The 22,802-nt window shown below is 35.1% G+C and overlaps 1 protein-coding gene across 1 annotated transcript in view; it reads right to left on the reverse strand.

Annotated features, from left to right (window-relative positions):
- Positions 1-21,091: 21,091 nt before the first annotated feature.
- The window catches only part of LOC131031075 (C2 and GRAM domain-containing protein At1g03370), a 167,297-nt gene continuing 165,586 nt past the window's right edge, over positions 21,092-22,802 (reverse strand). Inside the window, exon 9 of the mRNA XM_057962102.2 lies at positions 21,092-21,583. Within this exon, the coding sequence (XP_057818085.2) occupies positions 21,374-21,583 (210 nt within the window). The 3' untranslated portion in view covers positions 21,092-21,373. The remainder of the gene's footprint in view (positions 21,584-22,802) is intronic.

Below are 22,802 nucleotides of genomic sequence, written 5' to 3' on the forward strand. Positions count from 1 at the left end.
TTTGATTAGCGGAACCACTTCCACCCACTTAGTGAAGTACTCAGTGGCAGTTATAATAAACTTGTGTCCGTTAGATGATGCGGAATATATTTGGCCAATGAGATCAAACGCCCATTGTTGAAAAGGCCAATGTGTAATGAAAGGTATGATATCCCTTGCTGGAGCATGTATGAGATTCCCATGTAGCTGACATTTCTCACAAGTCTTAGCAAATTTTATAGCATCTTTCTCCATATCTGGCTAGTAGTAGCCAACCCTTAGTAGTTTTTGAGCTAAAGTTAGACCGTTTGAATGAGATCCACAAATACCTTCATGGACTTCGGATAATGCATGTTGGGACTCTTTAGTTTCTAGACACCTAAGCAAAGGACTATCCAAACCTTGCCTAAATAGATCATTAGTGATGATGACGTACTGTGAAGCATTTCGGATAAGGTTCATTTTTCTCATTACGGGTAAGATTAGCAGGGATAATTTGGTTACGCAAGTAAGAGTAAATGTGGTTGTAGTGAGATGAGTCATGTCCAATAATAGAACAGATCACCTAAGACTCAGGAGAATCATAACCAGGACAATGTAACTCTTCCACCAGGAATTCAAAGCAAAAATTAGATTCTTGTAGCTGTGGTATAGATGCCAAGGTGGCCATAGCATCTGATGCTCTATTTGTTGATCTGGGAATCTGCTGAAATGATACAAAGGTAAAGTATTTCTTGAGATCATCAACCATTCTCTTATAAGGCATCAATTTCTCATCTCTAGTCTGATATATATCATTTATTTGGTTGATAATCAGCTGGGAGTCTCCATAGATGTGCAATTCAACAACCTTCCATTTGATAGCCAGCTTGATCCCAATTACCAAAGCTTCATATTCTACAATGTTGTTTGTGCAAGGGAAGAGAATCTTGTAAGCCTTTGGGATTGAATATTTTTTAGGAGTAATAAAAAGTATTCCAACACTAGAACCATGTTGAGTGAAAGATCCATCAAAGAACATCTTCCATGATCGTTGAGTAAGGTGTATGATGGATTCATCTGAAAATTCCATGTGCAAAGGTTGATTGTTTTCAAGTGGAGCATCAACAAGTTGATCTGTAATGACCTATCTTTTGATGGCTTTGCGTTTCACATATTCAATATCAAATTTTGTAAGAACCATGACCCATTTAGCAAATCTTCATATAAGTGTTGCTTTGCTGAGAAGGTATTTGAGCGAATCAATCTTAGCCACCAACTTAATAGAATGTGCTAACATGTAGTGTCTTAATTTTTGTGATGCAAAGATTAATGCCAAACAAGCTTTTTCTATGATAGTATAGTTCATCTCATATGACACCAAGGTCCTGCTGATATTATATATATCTCATTCTTTTTTATTTTCATGTTGTTGTGCCAGAAGTGCCCCTAGTGATGTATCTGTAGTTGATATGTATAGAATCAATGGTTTACCTTGAATTAGCAGCATCAATATAGGTGGATTAGAAAGATAGTCCTTCATTTGTTTTAGATGTTCACAATCTTCATCCCAGTTGTATTTGACTCCTTTTCCTAATGCCTTTGTGAATGGTTGAGCTTTATCTGCTAGCTGAGAAATAAAGTGTCTTATTGATTGGAGACGTCCTTGTAAACTTCTCATTTGACTGATATTCTTTGGAGGTGCCATTTCCTGTATGGCTTGGACCTTCTCAGGATCAACCTCAATTCCTTTCTTTGAAATAATGTAACCAATCAATTTCCCTGATGTCACTCCGAATGCACACTTTTTAGGATTTAGCCTGAGCTTGAATCTTTCCATTCTATCTAGTATGAGGCCCAGTTCTTGAATATGTGTGGATCTCTTCATGGTTTTTACTAGGGTGTCATCAACATAATCTTCCATATTTTTGTGCATCATATCATGGAAGATGGTGGTTACTGCTCTTTGGTAAGTTGCTCCTGCATTCTTTAGTCCAAATGGCATGACGTTCCAACAGAAGGTTTCCCATGCATAGGTGAAGGCTATCTTTTCTTGATCCTCAGGAGCTATTTTTGATTTAATTATAACCGGAGAATCCATCCATTAATGAGTACATCTCATATTCAACAGTCATATCCACTATTATCAATGTTGGGCAATGGAAAATCATCTTTCGGACATTCTTTGTTGAGACCCCTGAAGTTTGTGCAAACCCTAATATATTTGTCTACCTTTGATATAGGTACTATGTTTGATATACATTATGCATAGTCTATAACTCTGATAAATCCAGCTTTTAGCAATTTTTCTAGCTCAGCCTTGACTAGCAGTGCCACATGAGGATGCATCTTACGGAGTTTTTGCTTGACTGGTTTAACTCCTAGTGTAATAGAGGGATGATGCATGATGAGATCGGGATCTAGGCCTAGCATATCAGAGTATGTCCATGCAAAGTTGATCTTCTTTTCTGAAAAGAGGTTGCTGAAATCTTTTAACTCTTCTGCTGATAGTGATTGAGCTAAATGGATGATATGTGGTGTCTCTTGACTTCCAATATTTACTGGTTGAGTTGATTCAATCAATATTGAAGACCTTTCTTGGAAGTGACTTGGCAGCATATCAAGTATCTCACCCTTAGGTGCCTCAGAGAGGTTTTCACCCTTAGGTATTTCTTTTATTTTTACTATTTTTTATTTTGACACCGCCACAGTGTGGTTTTCGCCATCATATCTCTTATTTTTCATTTTTTTTTTAAATTTTTGCGACTAAGATGCTTGACACTTGTTGTTGCCATGTTCCCACTTTGTTCACTGGTGGAGGAGTCCATTTGTTCAACTACATTAAGATAGCAGGCTAATGTGTAGTCATTGGTATATTCAAAGGTTGGTTGTGAAGAGTACAGTCAATCAGTTCAGGATGTACCAAGGATAAAGTTTTAACAGGTTCAAAGGAGTTCACGGTATTATCATCATAACCTCGAGCCGACAAGTCGAGTTTCATAAGACTACCTTGTGTAAGTGTCTCAAGACCAGGAAGAGTTACAACACAATTATCGAAGTGCATGTTAATATTTAGTATCAGGGTTAGCAAACAGAATCTCGACATTCATGACAGAGTAGGATGGTTTGATGTCGAATAGGTATTGTCATAAATAGAGCTTATGTCAGAGTGATCAGAGTCATAAGATGAAGTTTTTGACTCTTCTTCAAGTGATATAGTAAAAGTATGTATAGTATCAATACCTACATCTTTGATGCTGCAAGTTCCTTCGTGATTTGGCTCATTGATTACTTGTATTTGACATACATGTTGACAAGACTGTGATGACTTTGTTAGTCTTTTTCATTTGTTCCATTCAGCTTCCTCTAGACTAATGACTGGCCCTACTTCTGTAGCTTCTAATTCTTCTCTTGTAATTCCACACCTAATCTATTTTATCTTATTAGAGGAAAATATAATAGGTGAATAATTTTCTTGTGTTCTTTCTTCTTTCAGCTGTTGTTCATAGCCTCCTTGTCCTTTTAGTCTGATTTCCTCTTTTTCCTTTTGCAGCTTTGAGCATATTATCTCTTGTGCTTCATCTATGATATCACTAGATTCTTGAGGAGTTTCTATAGTAGATGTATCTGAGAGATGATCTGGAACCCATTCATACTCATTTAAGTCAGTTTATGAATCATCTATTTGCGTTCTACCTATATATGTGACCAGAATGTTCAGTGGTGCAGAAAACTCTTTAATTCCTTCGATTTCTTCTCTCATGTCTTATGGGATTTCTACTCCTTGTAGTGTTATTGTTGATACAATCAGAACATGAGTATCGACTACTTCTCTCTTGATTGCCAATTCTTCTTGTTCATTTTCATACTCTTCCTGAGTTTGCTAAGTATTGATTTCCTGTGATGTTGAAGGTAGTATCTTTTTTCTCCACTTAAGTTGATGATGAGAAGTATGTTTCTGATTTGATGAATTTCTTGGATTGTATCCAAGTCCAACTTTATCATTTGTAGACTTAGTTTGTAGCTGAATAGGTTCCACAATACCTTCTTGACGCTTGCCTAGAGGACCGGTACCTGAATATCCCATGTGTTGAATCATCTTGTATCCTGGACCATATTGTGTCGGGGAAATTTCACAATGTTGTATTTCTTTGTTTTGACTATCTTCTTTGAAAAGCCATTTGAGAACAACATCCTCTTCTATTTCATCTACAAGGGAAGTAGAGGACTGTACAAAGAGCACATCATAAATGACATTTGGAGTTGAAGTTTGTGGCTTCATAACCTCTTATGGTTTTCCTGACTGTCTTGGCAATGGAGGAAGAGACATTAGTGAAAGTACAGGTTCTATTTTGTACCCATCCATGCTAGTATCTGTGATTTTCAATTTATTGTCTAAATCTTTCATCAAATTTTCTAAACTTTCAGCTGTAGAGGTTTCTCTGTTATGAGAAACAAAAGCATCAGTACTATGTGTTAATGCATTATAGGTATAGCTTGTATCAGCAGGAATACTGACTTCAACTCCATTATAAGGAAATTTCAAGAACTGATGATGTGTAGATAGTAATGCCTTCATTTCATGAATCCATGGCATGCCCAGTAAGATGTTGTATAAAAGAGGAAGGTCCAACACCTAAAAGATAACATCTCTTTCCACAGGTCCTACCCTGATCGGTAATAGTACCAAACCTTTAGAGTTTCTTTCTTCTTCATCATAAGCTTTGATTGTTATTTTCTTTGTTAGATCAATGACATTTTCAAAAAATCCCAATTGTGTCAATAGATTGTAGGTACAAATATTCAACCCAGCGCCTCCATCTATCAAAACACATTTGACTCGTTGTTTGTGGATCATAGCTTCGATGTGTAATGGCTGGTTATGCGGGTGATTCAATCAGTTACCATCTTCTTCAAAGAAAGTGAGATAATGAGGCGAAGTCAGGTGACCCACCATGGATTGAAACCGATCGACATCTAAATCTTTTGGGACATTAGTAGTGAGTAAAGCTTTGTCAAGGATCTCTCTATGAGCATAAGAGATCTTAAGCAGTTCAAAAATGGATATTTGAGCGTTAGTTCTTTTCAATTTTTCAACAATGATATAACCAGGAGAGGATTATGAAGCTAGTTGTTTAGATTTAGTTGTGATTGTATCGGGTTGTTTGTTTGAAGAAGTTGATAGGTTTGATGTTGTTTGAGCAGGAGTTGAGGGACTAGCTCCTTGGAGAGTAACCTTCTTTTGAGTGCGGGTCACAACATTTGCATTTTGTGCTTTATTTTGTTTATCTTTGATTATGATCACATTGCAATATTCAGGTTGGGAAGATTTAATTATGTTGATCACATTGTCATTGTTAGTGTAGGTGTAATTGACTTTGGCACCTCCCTTTGATTTTTAGGAATCACCTTGTTCATAAGCAGGTAAAGGATCTTTAAAAGCTTTGTGATCAGCATTAGTCATGTGATTTCCAACAATAATTTTTCCAGCATCGATGAGGTCTTGAATCTCATGTTTGATTTTCATGCAATTGTTTGTTGTATGACCCTTGTTTCGATGATATTCACAGTATCCATTTTCCCTCCACCATTTGGGTTTAACTTCTGGATCATATGGTCTAGAGTTGTTTGGTAATGTTATCAAATCATTTGCCAATAAAGTTTTAAAAGTTGATTCATATGATTCGTCTAGAGGAGTGAAATCATGTTTAGGCTTTGAAAGCCAAGGTTTCTCTTTAAACCACTCTTTTGATTTCTTCAGAGGATTTTATGATGCAGTTTCAACTGCTTTGAGTGCTTGTGTGCCACTAGCTAGGTTAAATATTGTGGATTTTGATTTTGCTTTAACAGTGTCTACCACTCCATCATTAACAACGTTTCTATTGTTATCATTTTTCGTATTTCCAATATTTGTTCTTTTCTTTGGAACTAGAACCTTGTTGTGTTTCTTTCCAAAGTGAGATATCTCCTTTCTTTATAAGCACGTCTTCCATTTTGAGGGCACTATCTACCATTTTGTTGAATGAAGGGTACACTTGAATTTGGATATTGTATTTGAATTCAAGGATCAAGTTATTGACAAAGATATCCATCTTCCCATAATCTGGAATAGGCCGCGAATATCTAGAGAACATCTTTCTCCAACGTTGAAGAAAAGTGAGAAATGGCTCTCTTGTTTTCTCTTTGGTATTGCAAAGCTCTATCATAGTGACTGGATGGCGAATGTTATAGGAGTATTATTGTAGAAACAATTCGATTAATTCCTCAAAAAATTTGATTCCCATAGGTAGGCTTGAAAACCATTCCATAGCTTGTCAAACTTAGGAATCTCCACATAAAGCACAAAATTCTCTGACATCGTCTTGAGGATCTGCATTTCCATCATATTTGTCAAACTTAGGAATCTCCACTCTTGAAGGAAATGGAGGCATGTAGAGATTTTTGTTGAATGTAAATGGGCATATTGTGTCCATAGAATATTGCTTTGATGATTTATCCTTGTTTTTCAGTTCTGTGATTTCAGTCTGTAACGCTTGTAATTGCTTGTTTACCAGCACTAAAGGTGTCTCTTCTTCTTTAGTGATGAGGGTTTTAATGTCATAATCAATAAGAAGTTTGGCACCTTGCTTTTCTAGCTCTAGAAAATGCTCTTCCTTTTCTCTAGACATGATGATCTTCATCATCTTTCGAAAATGTTTATCATTTAGACATTTATTTATAACAGTTTATGTAGGTTGAGAGGATTTAGAATCGCTTGATGAGGAATCACTGTTAGTAGCATGGGTGCTGAGGTTGTCATAAGTGTCGTGTTTAGCAACTTGTATTTCTTGCCTTGCTCCAGACATGGTGGGAGATAAGGGTTGATAAAAAATTGGTAGATTTGATGATGAAGCCTTATTAGAGACGGGCTCTTCTACAAACAATGGATTGTCGTTTGATGAAAAGGATGGTCCTTTACCTTTGTTAATTTTCTTGTGAGAAATTCTGGTTTGAACAAGCATTTATGACTGATATAACCGAGAGCTAGATGTGATGCAGAAGTCAAGATCAAATTGCAGCTAGTTGTTCATTTAACGTAGTGATTGAGAGAAGTGACTAAGACTCAATCTGGTTTCAAGAAAGATCTATCCTGTATAAGACGTGATCTAAGAAACTTAGGTTTGATAAGTAGTTGATTGAACTAGCTGAAAGGTGATCGACAAAATCGTGCAACACAATGGCAGGGGTACGCTATCAAGATTGTTTACGCTCAGGATTATGATGACCAGTTTTATGCTCATTGTAGATTGATTTAGGCAAGTTTGACTGTTCAAGACTGACAGAATCGGGAATTCGTACAACAGAGTTTTCAAACCCAGATGACAGTTTAGCAGTTCCTGGACGATAAAGACAGTTCCTTGTACGAGTTGCTTCCTAAACGTGTATGACATTTGGTGGCCTCCAGATGACAATCTATTGAGTATGAGTTGTATTCATATGACAGTATGTTAAAGGCCAGCTGACAATTTTTTAGACCTTGTACGACAGTTTATAAAGAGCCAGACGACAAACTGAGAGGATCAATTAAGTCTCATACGACAATACTTATGTAGCAGGATGACAATTTAGCATACTCGTACAACAGAGTTCTAGACATAGACAAGATTCTGACAGACAGAGTTTCAATGACTGACAAAGACCAGTTTTTTATAAGGATTAAGTTATTGATGACCGACAAAGACCAGTTTTGGACACAGACATATTTTGATCACTAAGTTTTTGATATTTTTGATTTGTTTTCTCCAGTTTCAGTATTTCAGTTTCATTTTCAGGGATGAAAACACCATAAACACGCAAGATGTATAATAACTTCAATCACATCATGCTAACCCTACGAAAGTTGACTTAGAGAAGAAAATCTTTTCTTATTGACTTAGGTACACACCCAATAGCTAATCAGAATACGGTTACTGAGTCTCACGCAATGGATTCTCAATGTCGTATTAGCCGACTCCAAATGCTAATGGGGGCACGATATGGCTAGTGTCTTGGGAGAGTTACTATCTCTCTTGCACAAAGATTATCCCCCTTTCAGAGGTGAATCGGGTAGCCTCTATCTTATAGTTCTTAGTCAGGAATTCCGTTCAAAATTACCCCTTGAAGTCACACAAGCATGATTGAGGCCTATAGCCCAACAAGGTACCGAAACAAGTTGTAGTCACATAAACGTGATTGAGATCGTGAGGCCCTACAAAATGCTCGATATGAGAGATCTCAAAGAGAAAACTCAAATAATCCCGTCCTCTGAGACTTTAATCACCAGAGGCCTATTTATTATAGTGAGTTGGAATGCTCAGGTCCAGCTATACTCACTTGGGTCGTTCTCATAGGGTGATTACTTTTCCCACTGTGACAGACCCACTAAAGGTACACAAATCTCAAAACTTAGAAAAAGCTTCAGGGGTCTATATTTCTGATTGTCTATAAAAGACAAGAGCATACTCTCCTACCTCTCAGATTTTTCTTCAAGCACAAAAGACAAATTTGTTCATTAACCAGATAGAAATTTAAGTGCCTAAAAAAATGAACTTTAAGGAATACACGATGTTTGGGCGATTCTTTTTAGGCAACCTACAAGAACAACGCATTAGTAGTCATTTTTCTTTTGATTCTTTGACAGGCGTATGTTCGACTGATGTATTCTTTGACAATCGTTCTGCAAAAAACCAGTTAGGTTGTGAAAAATCTCAGCAGACAGAAGACAAACCAAGGTTAGCGTCAGCATCAGTAAAATCCAAATTTTATTCACGAAAAACCCTGAAAAGTATTTTTTTTTTGAAACAATAAAACATAAATTCGTACAACAGTCTATACCCTCTCGTACGAGTATTCCCACCAACCCGAATGACAAAACACATAATCAAATATGCAAAGCAGAAACTTGTATGAGTATTCTTGCTGATCCGAATGATAAAAAACTGAAATACATAGAAGCTTGTACGATGCTTGGTAAATACTCATACGACCTTTTGTAGAGGCTTGTACGGACGAAACCTGAGAAATAAAAAGAAGATTTTGAGGCCGAAAGATTGAATTCTGAGCTCCACGGTGGGCACCGAAAATGTGTGTGAAAAGTGGATTGTATCTGTATCTAGAATACACAACACTTCAATTAAGTCATTAGATGCATGGTTAGTAAATCAATCAACAATGAACAATAAACCATCACAAAGTGACCTATTGCCTTCTAGTAGATGTGAGTTTAGTCTTGCTCTCATATTTTTATATGCAATACCAGTGACTAGACAACACCTAAATGAAGGATTTAATATGTATGAGCATGAAATTGAGCTAAAATGGATGCAAGATTAAGATAGATAAATGCAAGATATGCAAGATTGATGAATATTAGGCTAACATGATTAAGCTATGAATGAATATTTAAGCTAAATGATTTAACAAATATGAAATAAATAATATGCAAATATTCTCAATATGAAATATTAATGAACCTAGAGCAAAACCAACATAATAACAATATATTCTCCAGGATCCCTGATTAGGAGATAAGAGCCCGAATTTATAGAAAATTCAGAAAGAAACTAACGGCTGAGATCAAATGTTGATAAGCGGTCAAGATTTTCCAAGAAGAAGCACAATCCAGGTGAATTGATGTGATTGGCTGCTTTTTTTCATTTTTAAAGGAAATTGAACTAAAATTAAGATAAAATCGGAAAAAATTGATTTATTCTCTATTTCATTCAATTTTGAGATTTAATTGTTTTAATTGCTTTCTTTGAGATTTTTCTCAATTTATTAGATTTTCAAGATTATCTCCATTTGATTTCTTTTCTCAATTTTTAATTCTTTTTTTCCAATTAATTCCTTTTTTTATTATTTAATGGCAAATTGATTTATTTAATTAAATATACTAGGATATTTAATAAAATAAATAGGATAATTGTTCAAAATAATTTACTTGAAATGATCAATTAATTAAATATTTATTTAATCAATTCAGAGTGATTAATTTGCCATGTGACACTGATGATTTAAGAAATTAATTGTGTGCTCAAGATTGATTTTAATTGCCTTTAAGTAGGACCTTGGTGATGTTGTCGAGATTAGGGGCCCATGGTTTAGATGACCATTTTTAGGGTATTACATATACTACAACTTGGTGGACATGTTTATATTGTCTGTGTAGCGTCTCAATTCAAATTTTAGATTTTAGTGTCTCAGTTATATCTCATGACTGAATTTTTTGGGCTTCCAAGTATGAATAGCTCTATAATAGTTTGGTTGCACCAACTTGTTTTAGCATAACAATGTGAAAAAAAGTATTTGTAAATGTAGTTGAATGTTCATGGAATGTCTCTACTTGGACTACATGCCAATGGTTCATCTTCTTGATGCCACATTTTGTTTGGAGTTAGTTTTTAGGGTGTTTTGTGGTTGTTTGGAAGACTGGTCTTATTCTCCTACTTGTGCTATGCATTTTGGGGTATGTTCTAGCATGGAAGGTAGTGTTGAGTTGTGTTTGGGCCCCACTATGTTTTGGTTTGAGTTTAATTATGTAAATTCATGTGGTTGTTGTGTTTTTGGGCTGAGTGGTTTTGTGCTACACATTGCTTTGTTGTTGACTTAGGAGGATTTGTGCCAGGATGTTTGATGTTTTGGGTTCAATGGAAAGATGCAAAATTTTGTTTTAGGTCCACTTTTATCTCTTGGTTTGGACCACTTTCACCACAATGTATATTTGAGGTCTACTTATTAGGGTCATTATCGGTCCCATGTTCTAGCTGACCTAATTTGATGTTTTCTCTGCTTGCAGATAGTATATAAGACCAAATCAATTATAAGGGTGTAGATTGATATTGATTGTGAAAGACGTGAAGTTGAGGTAGTAAAAGTGTGTGGTGGAAGTATTGGAGCTGAAATATCTAATGGTTGCTTGAAGTAGCATGTCAAGAGCACCTACATTCTAAGGAGGTTGTTGGAGTTTGTGGGTTGAAATCTTATTCTTTGTAATTTAAATCTTCATCGTATCATGCTCTAAGATATTGATTATTTTAGTAGGCCCTTTGTATCTTTCTTGGAGGTAATGAGCTTCTTTAGCAAGTCTCTTAGGGATTAGTGTGACTCCTTAGGTAGTGAACCTTAAAACAAATTATAATTCTTGTTTCATATATATTGAGATATAGCTCTCATCATCGTTTTTCCCTTCTTAGGTTTTTCATGTAAATTTGGTGTTCTCTTGTGCATTGGTGTTCATTTCTTTATCTTTCATTACTATTGATATGTTTAAGGATATTGAATTTGAATTGAGCTAAAGGATTTAAGTTTTAAGGATATTGATTCACCCCCCCCCCCCCCGCCGCTCTCGGTATCCAAGTGTGTTTAACAATTGGTATAAGACAAAAGTTCCTCTAAAGTAAGCTTAACCAATTGAGGAAGGTCTGGGATGGCACAAGATGGATCATACAAGATACCTAAGTTTTATGGGACAAACTACACCTTTTGGAAAGTAATAATGGAAGAACATTTGTCCTCTTTAGGGTTTGGAGTTTGGAACTTAGTTAGGGATGGCTATACTCCTCCTACTATTCCTCCAATGGATTCAAGTGAGATTAGATTGTAAGAAAACAATGGCAAAGAAAGTAATGCAATCATGAGTGGTTTGGTAGATTTAGAACTAATGAAGGTGATTCATTGTGCCACTATTAAGGAGGTTTGAGAAAACCTTAACAACATTTATGAGGGAGGTGATAAAGTAAAGTAGATCAAGATGCAAAACTTCGAGTGCAAATTTAAAAATTTGAGGATGTTTGAGGATGAATATTTTGAAGTGGTAAATGAAATCAAAGGTATTGGTGGAGAATTGAAAGAAGATGTTGTGAGAAAGGTATTTATATATCTTCCTAAATCTTATGGTCATAAGGTATCTGTTATTGAGGAAATCAAGGCCTTTGAAAGTTGATGAGAAAAGGAGTGGTGTTGAAAAAAGTAAGAAGTATAGTACCCTGGAAGTTGACACATTTCCTACTAGCCAAGCCTAGTAGTCAAATTCCCCTCCCATCGCCTTTACATTCTCCTCCTCTTCTCCTACTCGATTCTTGATTGATTCAATGCCCTTCATTCCTATAGTCTCTTTCCACACTCATTCTATGTTATCACTATTTCAAATTTTGATAAAAACCTCACATCTCAATCCATTCATCATGACTTCTATCTCCATCCAACTCCTCTCCCTTTTTCCCATCACTTGAGGGCTTATTCTTTGTGCAACCCTTAGTTCCTCTTATGGTCTTCTCCACTTCATGTAGCCTTACAATGTATTCTTATCTTTGCATCCTAATTCATCCTCTATCTATTCCCTTGGCTAGATGTAATGACTTCTTCCTTCTTGATTTGGTTTCATCTTTTTTTCCTCCTCTAGTTTCTCCAACTCCCCTAACTACCACGAGCCATCTCTCCCAAAACTGACCAAATTAAAAAAGTTAAATGAAGAAAACAAAATATTTTGATGCTCATGCATCATATACATACATACATACATACATGTATGTACACACACACACACACACACACACACACACACACACACACACACACACACACACACACACACACATATATATACATACATTTATATCTGTATATCTTTATATATATATATATATATATATATATATATATGTATATGTATATGCATATACATATACATATATACATGTATATATATACATATATATCTATATAGACATATACATATACATATACATGTACATGCATGCATATATGTACATATACATATACATGTATATATGTATATGTATATATGTGTGTGTGTGTGCGTATATGTGTGTGTATATATATACACACACACACATATATACATACATGCATACATACATACACACACACACATATATAATATGTATATGTATATATATTCATATGTATGTATGTATGTGTAATATGGTGAAATGTGGGAACGAGAGATCAAGAGGAAAACTACCCTTTCCCTCTAAGGAGAGATGAGAGTTTCACTATGGATTTCCCTTCAAACACTTTTCACCCTGTTACATTGGAAGAGGAGAGGAGAATTCACTAGATTCAACCTTCAAAGAAGAAGATAGAATTCTGAGTGAAATGGGAATGATGAGCTAATCCCCTCTTCCTATTTGAAATGGAAAGGAATTGATTGAATTGTGTAGTGTAAAAGTGACAAAGAACTGATTATAACTTAATATCAGAATATGGGATGAAGTTGTGCCCCTGGATCTAGTAGTAATATGTCGAGACAAAGTCGCCCTGCGAATTTGACGAAGTTGCCCAAACCGTGGCGGGAATGTATACTATCCTCCGAAAAATCCGCGAAACGAAAAGGGTTTTTCCGCCTCTACAAATGGAGACTGAATCCGAAAGTACAACTGTGCACCTGCAACCTACACACATAAAAGAGAGGAAAATGGGTTGGGATTGGGGATTTGCCTATAGGTCAAACCCCATTTTTGGAATTAACCAAGTAATGAAAGAAAGTACTTGCAAGTAGATGTAAATGAAATACTGCATTGCAAATCACCTCAAGGGAGGTTGTGATAGCAATTTTGATAGAAATGCTTGTGTGGAATTGAATGTTGGAATCAATCTCCTCTTCAATGCTTGAATCCTTGACTTGAATGCAACACCTAGCCTCAAAGGGAGACTTGACAATGCTCAATGTTGGAAAAAAATGCTTGAATGATTGATCTCATGTAAACTTCCCCACTCATCCCACTTTTCCAACTTACCAAAATGAGAGGGAAAATGCAACTTAAATACTTGTCAATTAGGGTTAATGGAACTAATTTTCGTCGTAGGCCGACATCGAGGAAGTTTCCCGCTCACTGCACAACCTACAATGCATGCTCTAGGAAAGGTCATGCCCTAAAATAGGGCAGGAACAAGGGCGCCACACTCCTGTCCTACCCCTTTCTCCAGGGCAGAGTGCAAATAGGGTGGTGCAGAGGCCAAGGGAGAAGTAGATTGCAAGGGTTGAGCAGTCTTCGGTCTCCGATCAGGCTAGAGGATTCGATCTCGCGTGCGTGAGGACCCTAATGCAGTCGAAAATTGCTAGGGTCACACTTTTATGACACTACTGTATGTATATGTATATGTATATGTATATGTATGTGTGTGTATGCATATGCATATACATATGCATACATACATACATACATACATACATACATACATACATAAATATCTACATACATGCATATATATATGTATGCATGTATGTATGTACATACATACATACATACATACATACATACATACATACATATATATATACACACACACACATACACACACACACATATACATGTGTGTATATGTATACATATGTATGTGTGTGTGTGTGTGTGTGTACATACATACACACATGTATACATACATACATATATATGTACACACACACACACACATACATACATACATACATACATACATACATGTATATATGTATGCGTGTGTGTTTGTGTGAACATGTGGGGTTCAATAAGTATTACAACGTGTGTACTAGTTTCTTCATTGAATGCATATAAAGGTAGTTCTAAAAGATCAATAACAAGGACATAAGAATGCAAAACAAGCTCAAACGAGACATTATGAGGCCCGATGTTTCCTAATGTTAAATCACAAACCTAATGTTTCCTTTTGTTTCCCATGTTCATGATGATAAATGGCCCATCTTGACTCTTTCAACCCTCCTTGTGAATTGGAAACCACTGATCTATCACATTAAAGACTTCATGAAGCTTCACCACTATTGTAGCTCTCAATTGGTGTTGGAAAGTTGAACAATACAACTAGGGTTTCCCTTTGCATGATAACTAGCCTATGGTTGATAAACTAATTCAAGTTACGTATTTTTGCAAACAAAACCTAATCCTCATGTTGAGCTAGGTTACAATAACAAGTTTGTTTGAATAAAAAGCTTCCCTCCAAAGCTCCAAAAAGCTCAATGTGGCCTCTTTGCAAATTTGACTAATTCACCTAAACTCAAAGCCATAAAATAAAAGGGATGCAATGTGGACAATTACTTGAGGAAATTAAGAGAATAATTTCAAGAACATGAAATAAATACATGAGAATTTGTGACTCATCAATGAGAATAAAACATTAACCATTTAGATTGAAAAGATAAACACGGAAACACTAGCTATGGATTATCTTTCAAATACGAAACTCGAAATCTAATGAGGATTTTCGTCCTTAAAATATCTTAGAACACATGGGTTTAATCCAATAGCATGATGGTATAAAAAATCTTCAATATATCCATAAATGAGACACTAAACCTCTTTTTATAGCTTTGGAGGGAAAAAATGAAATAATAAAAAACAACTTGTTTTCCATCCAAAAGCCTTTTTGAAATACTAAAATGACTTTCATGTGCAAGTTCCTCTTTACTTTTTCCGAAGCTCTACATTTTAGAGGACATAAAGCAACTTAATAAATTATAAGACTCAAGTAAATAATTTAATGTTAAACATTACAAAATTTAGTGTATATTTTAAATACTACATCTGAGTTGCGAAAATAACTACCAAGACATTGGAATCCAATTTTGATCATGCCATGATGTAACTAAAGTAGTAGGACAATGGCGGGTACCAACTCAAAGAATTACTAAAAATAGGCATTGCTCTCCAAGAAGTTTGGAGAACATCCTAAGAATCTAAAAATGCTTCTAAAAGCATAAATATAATTTATTGTCCCAAGTAAGCTCAATGCCATCAATAGAAACCATGAAAGATTAAATTTATGCTCTCCAAGAACTTTGAAATTCTCTCTAACACACCTAGAAGTTCATGTGAAAGCTCACAAAACAACATTTCGAAAAATTAGAACATGGCAACTATAGAAGTTTATGATTGTTATAGTTTGTTCTTTATTACCATTCTAAGTTCAGTTACCATTAACAAAACATGGAAAGGAATAAAATTATTTAAATTTTATTACTACTATTTGACTATTTTAGTTTATTCGTCCATGTAGCTAAGCTTTAGGATATCTATCTTTGAATTACATCTTGTGTGCTTTAGTAGCTTATATTTTCCCGTGCTTTCATAAGAGTTTTTAAATACTTTATAGCTAGTATTTTTCTTTCCAACATACGCATCTTTTATTTCAATTTAGCATAAATGAGGTTATTTGAAGTCCTATAAATAGCTTTGAACACCACATTGGTTGACATAATAATTAATTGAATAAGGTACAATACTATTGACAACTCATATTAGTCATGTGAAGAACACAAATTTGGATTGAGAAAATAATTTCCTTTAGTAAAATGATGTTTGATAGAGGCAAGTGATTACATCCTTCCTTTGTAGGGTTGACTTGCATTGTATTAAAATTTTGTTTCACAACCATTCTAATGATCCAAATTGTTGTATTGATGAAGATTGCATCAACATAAGTGAATGTAAGGTATGTTGGTCACTTGTTGTCTAGAGGTGACCAAAATTGAATATAAAGATTTCCTTTCTAATGATATAGCTCTCGTAGTGTGGACGATGATGTATCTAAGTTGGAGTGTTACACTTGACCCCAACATATAACTTGCAATAATGTTGAGCGATGAACTTTTCAAGTTGGTGATTTGCTAGCAACTCATATTTCATAAATGCACGAGGTTCATTATTTTAGTTTGAGCTACTAGAGGATGGGCTTCCTTTTGCACGTCAACATGATGAAGAGGTATATTTGTTGTTACCATGTGAATTAGAGGTATTTCTCTATTGACTTATTTCACTCAAGGAGGTCAACATGCATGAAAATACATAGTTTAAATGTTAGGGCTGATCTATGTTTTCAAAACTTGCCCCCAAATGCTAAGGAAATAAATGATGCAATGCATGGTGATGGGGTGGTCTATTACTTGTGGTTGTCATGCAATACCAAGATTGATGATGGAGTTAGTCTTCATGTTCTTAGAGGTAATCAGAAGTTTTCGCTTAATAAAAGAAGGCTACACTCGCTAAAACTATGTGAAGAACATAAATTTGGATTGAGGGAAATTAGTTCCTTTGCAAAATGGTGTTTGATAGAGGCAATTGATTCCATCCATCTTCTATAGGGTTCACCCATATTGTGTTAAAAAAAAATTCACAACCATTCTTTATTGCCCCTGTGTTGTCATGTTAATTGTATGTGAGTTTGTCATGTACATATTTTGTTGGCATTCGTATGTTAGTCTCAATATTTGCTTTTTCCAAATCTTTGGGTCACCTAGAGATTCACATGATGCTTGTAGGAGGCATCCATCCTAATCAAAGCCATTGCTGGGACTCAAATTTTATGTGTTATTTTTTTCTTGAGTCCCTTTGTTGTTGGCCCTTGTTGAGGTTTTAAAATCTCCACTAGTTCCTGACAAAGTTTTCATGACCCTGTTGGTGTCCAACAAGCCTTTTGAAACTTTTGAAGTTAACAAGGAGGGTGCTTGTGTTTGTTGGTTTAGTTGGGTTTTAAGGTGCTTCAAGAACCACTTATGGCTCGTGCACCATAGAGGAGGCCTAATATTCAACAAAAGGGAGCTCACGATAAGGAGGAAAATAAAGTTTGAACAAGTCTGTGGTGCCAAATGCTTTGTGCACCTACACACCATAATGGTGATATCTAATCTAACTGACATGTCGTGATTGCAATCACCCACCTCCTAGAAGTTATTGTCAATGCTATTGTTCAATTTGAGATACCATTTTTAGGCAAGAGTACATTTGGGATGTGGATCTCCTTGGTGGTATAGTGCTGCAAACTATGGCTTGATGTCTTGCAACTAATATAAAGAAGGTTGTGGTCATTTTTAGTAGAGATTTGTTGACACGTGGTTTGCAAAAATCAGTGTGGCCACTAAGACTATTTAGAGCACAAACTTCAGCAATATAGACCATTTTGAGTGGATTTCATGTTCTTCAAAGACATACACAAATGCTTTATGTGACAAGTGTATATGAATGTCTCCATGGATGCTTATAGATCTTCAAGGGACTTTTCTCAGTTAGAGCTTCTCTTACCACACTTGTTGATACAATTGTAACATGAAATTGGTGAATGTAACAATATTCTCAATATTTTTTTGTCACCCAGGGTATCCCCGCGACTCAGCCCAGTGACACTGGTTTCCCATTATGGGGCTAGCTGAGGCGAGACTAGTCCCTGGAGATGAGCTAAGCAGCCCGTCAGCCAAGCCCATCGGTTGAATCCAAGCCCCAAAGTCGAACCCGAGACCAATGGGGAGCAAACCCACGGTCCAAGCCAACTCTGCTACCTGTCTAGGCTAACAATATTCTCAATATTACAAGCTTTGTAATGGCCTTTTTTGTGTGTCTTGAATGGATTTATGCAATATATTTATGGATGATTATGTTTTGTACATTGATGACATAAAATATCATCTTTGTCTTTTCAATTTGCTATTCAATTTTTATCTATGTTTATATACCTAATGAATAGGGAATCATGCACCAATCTCACATTATCAAACAAAACATAAATTGGTAGTGTAGGAATAGGAGTGGTTTTATACATCCATGACTTAGTAATATAACTAAAGATTTATCTTCAAGAGAGTTGCTCAACGAACCTATGTCATGTGGGTTATTCTTCCACAATCATTAATTATATAGGAGTTTTGAGATAGTTGTAATTCCTTCAATGATAAAATTCAGGACCAAATCTATAGTAGATTAGGTTTGACTATTGATTAGTTGATTGTCCATTTGTTTAACTAAAATATTTATTAAGGTGGTTGGTGTAATTAAGGTATTTTAACTTGGTTATTTTCCCCCTAGGTCCTAATTACACCTCACTTAAGCTTACAAACGAAACCACATAGGAGTAGTTGGAGCATCTCCACTTTAGGTGGCAATATCATGTTATCATTCCCACTTTATGTGGTGTCTCCACCTTTAGGTCCTTAATCACATTATCATATCCACCTTTCATGGTTGCACTTGTCCACCTTTAGTGGTGTTATCACAATATCACTTTTTCACTTTAAGTGGGATGATAGGTTATAATTTTTGTCTCACGTCATAAGATTATGACACTTACCAAATCTTATAAACTCCCATGTTCTCACCTTGACTATATAACCAAGGGGTCTCCTATGCACATTCATTGCATATCCAATTGATCCATTTTGTATTGCATCATTGATGAAACTACATTTTATTCTTGTCACATTATTTCTCTCGTGTTATTGTGCTTTCCATTAGGCCTCTAGATCTTGGGTGGCTACCTTCATAGCCAAATCTTACAAAAAAATACCCCTAGGAACACTCAGCTGAGTTTATGATGAGCTTGAAGAGCCAAAGATGAAACCCACTCTTGTAGAGTTTGACCTTTAACCCTCCACAACATGTGGATAACTTGTTTTCACTTCATGACAACTCTGACCTTGTGAGTGAGATTTAGTTCTAGGAAGTGGAACAACAATTTTGGGACCCAATAGCTCTTAGAAATTTCTTTAAAATATTAGAACAAAGAGAACATACAAGGTATAGCCAATTCCCTTGATCAATTTTTATCTATTGACAATGTCATGAAATCTATGAAATATTTGGTTTTTGCTAGATTTTGAGTCTTGATTTTTATAAGGTGTTGCTAAACATCATAAAAGGTGTCCCAAACTTAATGTTTAGGAGCAAGGAATCCATTATAGGTCCTTGCAAGTTTGCCTATGTTGCCTTAAAGATGGATAATTCCCCTATCCATGTTAATGTATCTAGGTAGATTTCCCATTCATACTAAGATATCCAAGAGGAACACCATATTCAAACAAGAAGTATCATGAATCTTTTCGAGCATGAAAAGGGTATTAGAGTGTTGTTAAATAGCTCTCTAATATAAGAAATGAAGGAAGGATTTGGACACTGTAGTTGTGGGTCACATAGGGGGTGTGCAAGAGTCTCTCTTTAAGAAGAGAAAACTAGATGTTGCGATAAAGTGTCCTTTTGGTTGAACCTTTAATAAAGGTAGGATGACCCATTTGGGTGAGACCTTGTCTCCGGTTCGAAGGTTTTTTTGGGCGAGATTGACCCATTTGAATTTTTGTCTCCACTTAAAAGATTTTTTTGAGCTTTTCAACCTCTGTGATTGTTGTTATGGTTCTCCCTTTGTTACAGCCTTGCAATTTGTTGCTTAGGAGCTTAATTGATTTTAAGGCTCATTTCATTGTTGGTTCTAATCTCATATTGTCCCTTTTCTCAATGTCCAAATTTTAAGATCCTTTCAAAACCCTCTTTGGATTCATAGCTCCAATTGAAAATGTTCATCTAATAAAAAGAACTAAAGCTAATACCACCTTGTTATATGTTTACCACAAACCTTTTCTTTTCTTTTATCTCATATACAAAAAGACAATCTTTATGGAGGCCTGGCACCAGCAATGTTGGACCTTATACAAGAATCTATTTGTATGGAAGACGAATTTCAAAAGCACATGGTGTTCCCAGCCATACAAAATCAACCATATCTCGCTGGGTTTGCGTACCCAGAGATCCTTTAGACCAGCACTCTGTGCCCTAGTTCTAGTATCGGAGATTCTAGATTTGAATTCTCAATCTTTAGTGTCAATTTTCAATGATGTTTTTTTTTATCTAAAAATAATAATGTGAACAAAGAATCTTGAATCTTGATGTGTTTGTTATTTCGAATTTTAAATTTTTAAGATTCATTTCTTTAATTTCCTATATTTAATGCTTTATAAAAACTAAATGCATTTTGCGGGACCCCTACTCACATCCATGCACTGGAATTCAGAAGTACCCCCAACATAAACACTAATAACTAGGGAAATAGCTTTGCGCTTCAATAACACTCAACTATTTCCATTGATTTTTAAACAAGAGCAATTGGGTTGGTAGTGAAATCAGACTCGATCTCCCTCTTGTAACATTTTCATCAATTAATTATACTTCGCATCTCTATAAAAAACTTTAACATATAGCATTTTTGAATTCTAAAATGGTTGGGTCAAGCAAGGCGAAAAAAAAATTGATTTATGGTGTTCCTTTTCATAAAAAATAAAAATAAATAAATAAAAAAATTTAAATGTGGTGAGTTAGAGAGGGACGATTGATGAAGAAACTTAAAAAATTATAAATGCCACAGAAAACCAAGAGAACTGTGGCAGTGAATTGCTTTCTTCAACCAAATAAAGTATTTAGATGCACAATAAGTGGACCTCAGCAAACTCTTAAAGAGGGACACAATACTCCTCAAAGAGCATCCTTCCACATTATTCATTTTTTGATGTGTTCTGCTTTGACACAGGAAAAATGATCTATGCATTGTTTCTTTTAACTTAAGAGAAATTTATACACATCCATCATAGACATCAGCTCTGAACCACACAATATGGAGCAGCAGATAAGCATTATGGTAAATGATTGTTTTTATATGCAATAAGCTCTTTAATACTCAATTCTATCTCCTCTTCCAAATACTTTGTGAAACATTTTTTACAATTTTTTGTTATCTTTTCATGAGCCAGGGTGCTTTTTTGCCACGCAATCCCCAAGTAAATCTTACAATCTGATGTTGGGGGATCAACTGATATGTTTTCAACTTCTCTGCGTACATGTACCTGCATGAAACCAAGATGAAATCCGATTTAGAATAGTTAAAGAAATTTGGAAGTTCAGTAAGTATACACATACACATGCGCAGCATACACATGCACATGCGCATGCGCATATACATACACATACACATACAATTTATCATAGGAATATTCCCAAACATTAAAGTGGCTAATGCACAAGAGCAGGTGATTTCACTGCCATTAAATCTTACTAACATAATAAACAATTTGAACCTAGAAAGTGCGAATTGTGCTGCTTATAAACATGGGAATCATAATAACATGGAAAAGTCAAGAGACCATATTATTCCCAAACATTGAAGTGGTTAATGCACAAGAGCAGGTGATTTCACTGACATTAAAACCTTACTGGCATAATAAACAATTTGAAACTAGAAAGTGCGAATTGTGCTGCTTCATAAACATGGGAATCATAATAATATGGAAAAGTCAAGAGACCATATAAAGTTGCAGCTAGGAAGCCTTCATTATAAAAAAAAAAAAGATAATATGGAAAAGTCAAGAGACCATTTAAAGCTGCAGCTAGGAAGCCTTCTTTTAAAAAAAAAAAGTTTTTAACGGAAAATATTTGTAAATAATACATTCATTAACTGTCTCGAGGGAATGTACTCCTTTATAGAAATGTGTTTTATACTCCACTTCACTTAAATAGAATACTCATGTAGGAGCATCCATAGTGTAGGGGCTATCAACCAAAAATATGTTTTCTTTTTAATTTCCTATAGTTTAGTTGAATAAATGTTGAAGGTGACTAATTTGAAACAATAAGGCCAAATATTTTAATAAAGTTTTTTCTCACTTTGTAATGTTGCTGTCTTGTTGTAATTTGGATTCATTTTAGTGACATTTACAAGGCAAATTAGTCGAAAAAAAAAGCTTTTCGTGAGAATCAGACCTCGAATTTGACGGTCAATATAGCCGTTTTTTCACATCTAGACCGCATATGACATTTAAAAAATTTATTGGACCGTATACATTGACATGCTATATTTTCATAGAACTGTATATATGACACATCAAATTATTAATAAACCGTAAAAAATTATAATAGGCAAATATATATTATATAGCATTATAATTTTTAATATTGATATATATCATTTTAGAATGTTTATGATAAAAATATAAATTTATTTAGAATGTTTTGAAATGGTAGAATATAATTCTTTCTAATTTAATTAAAAAAAGATTTTTGGGTATG

The sequence above is a fragment of the Cryptomeria japonica genome, chromosome 5 (assembly GCF_030272615.1).
Source record: "Cryptomeria japonica chromosome 5, Sugi_1.0, whole genome shotgun sequence".
Taxonomy (NCBI): Eukaryota; Viridiplantae; Streptophyta; class Pinopsida; order Cupressales; family Cupressaceae; genus Cryptomeria; species Cryptomeria japonica.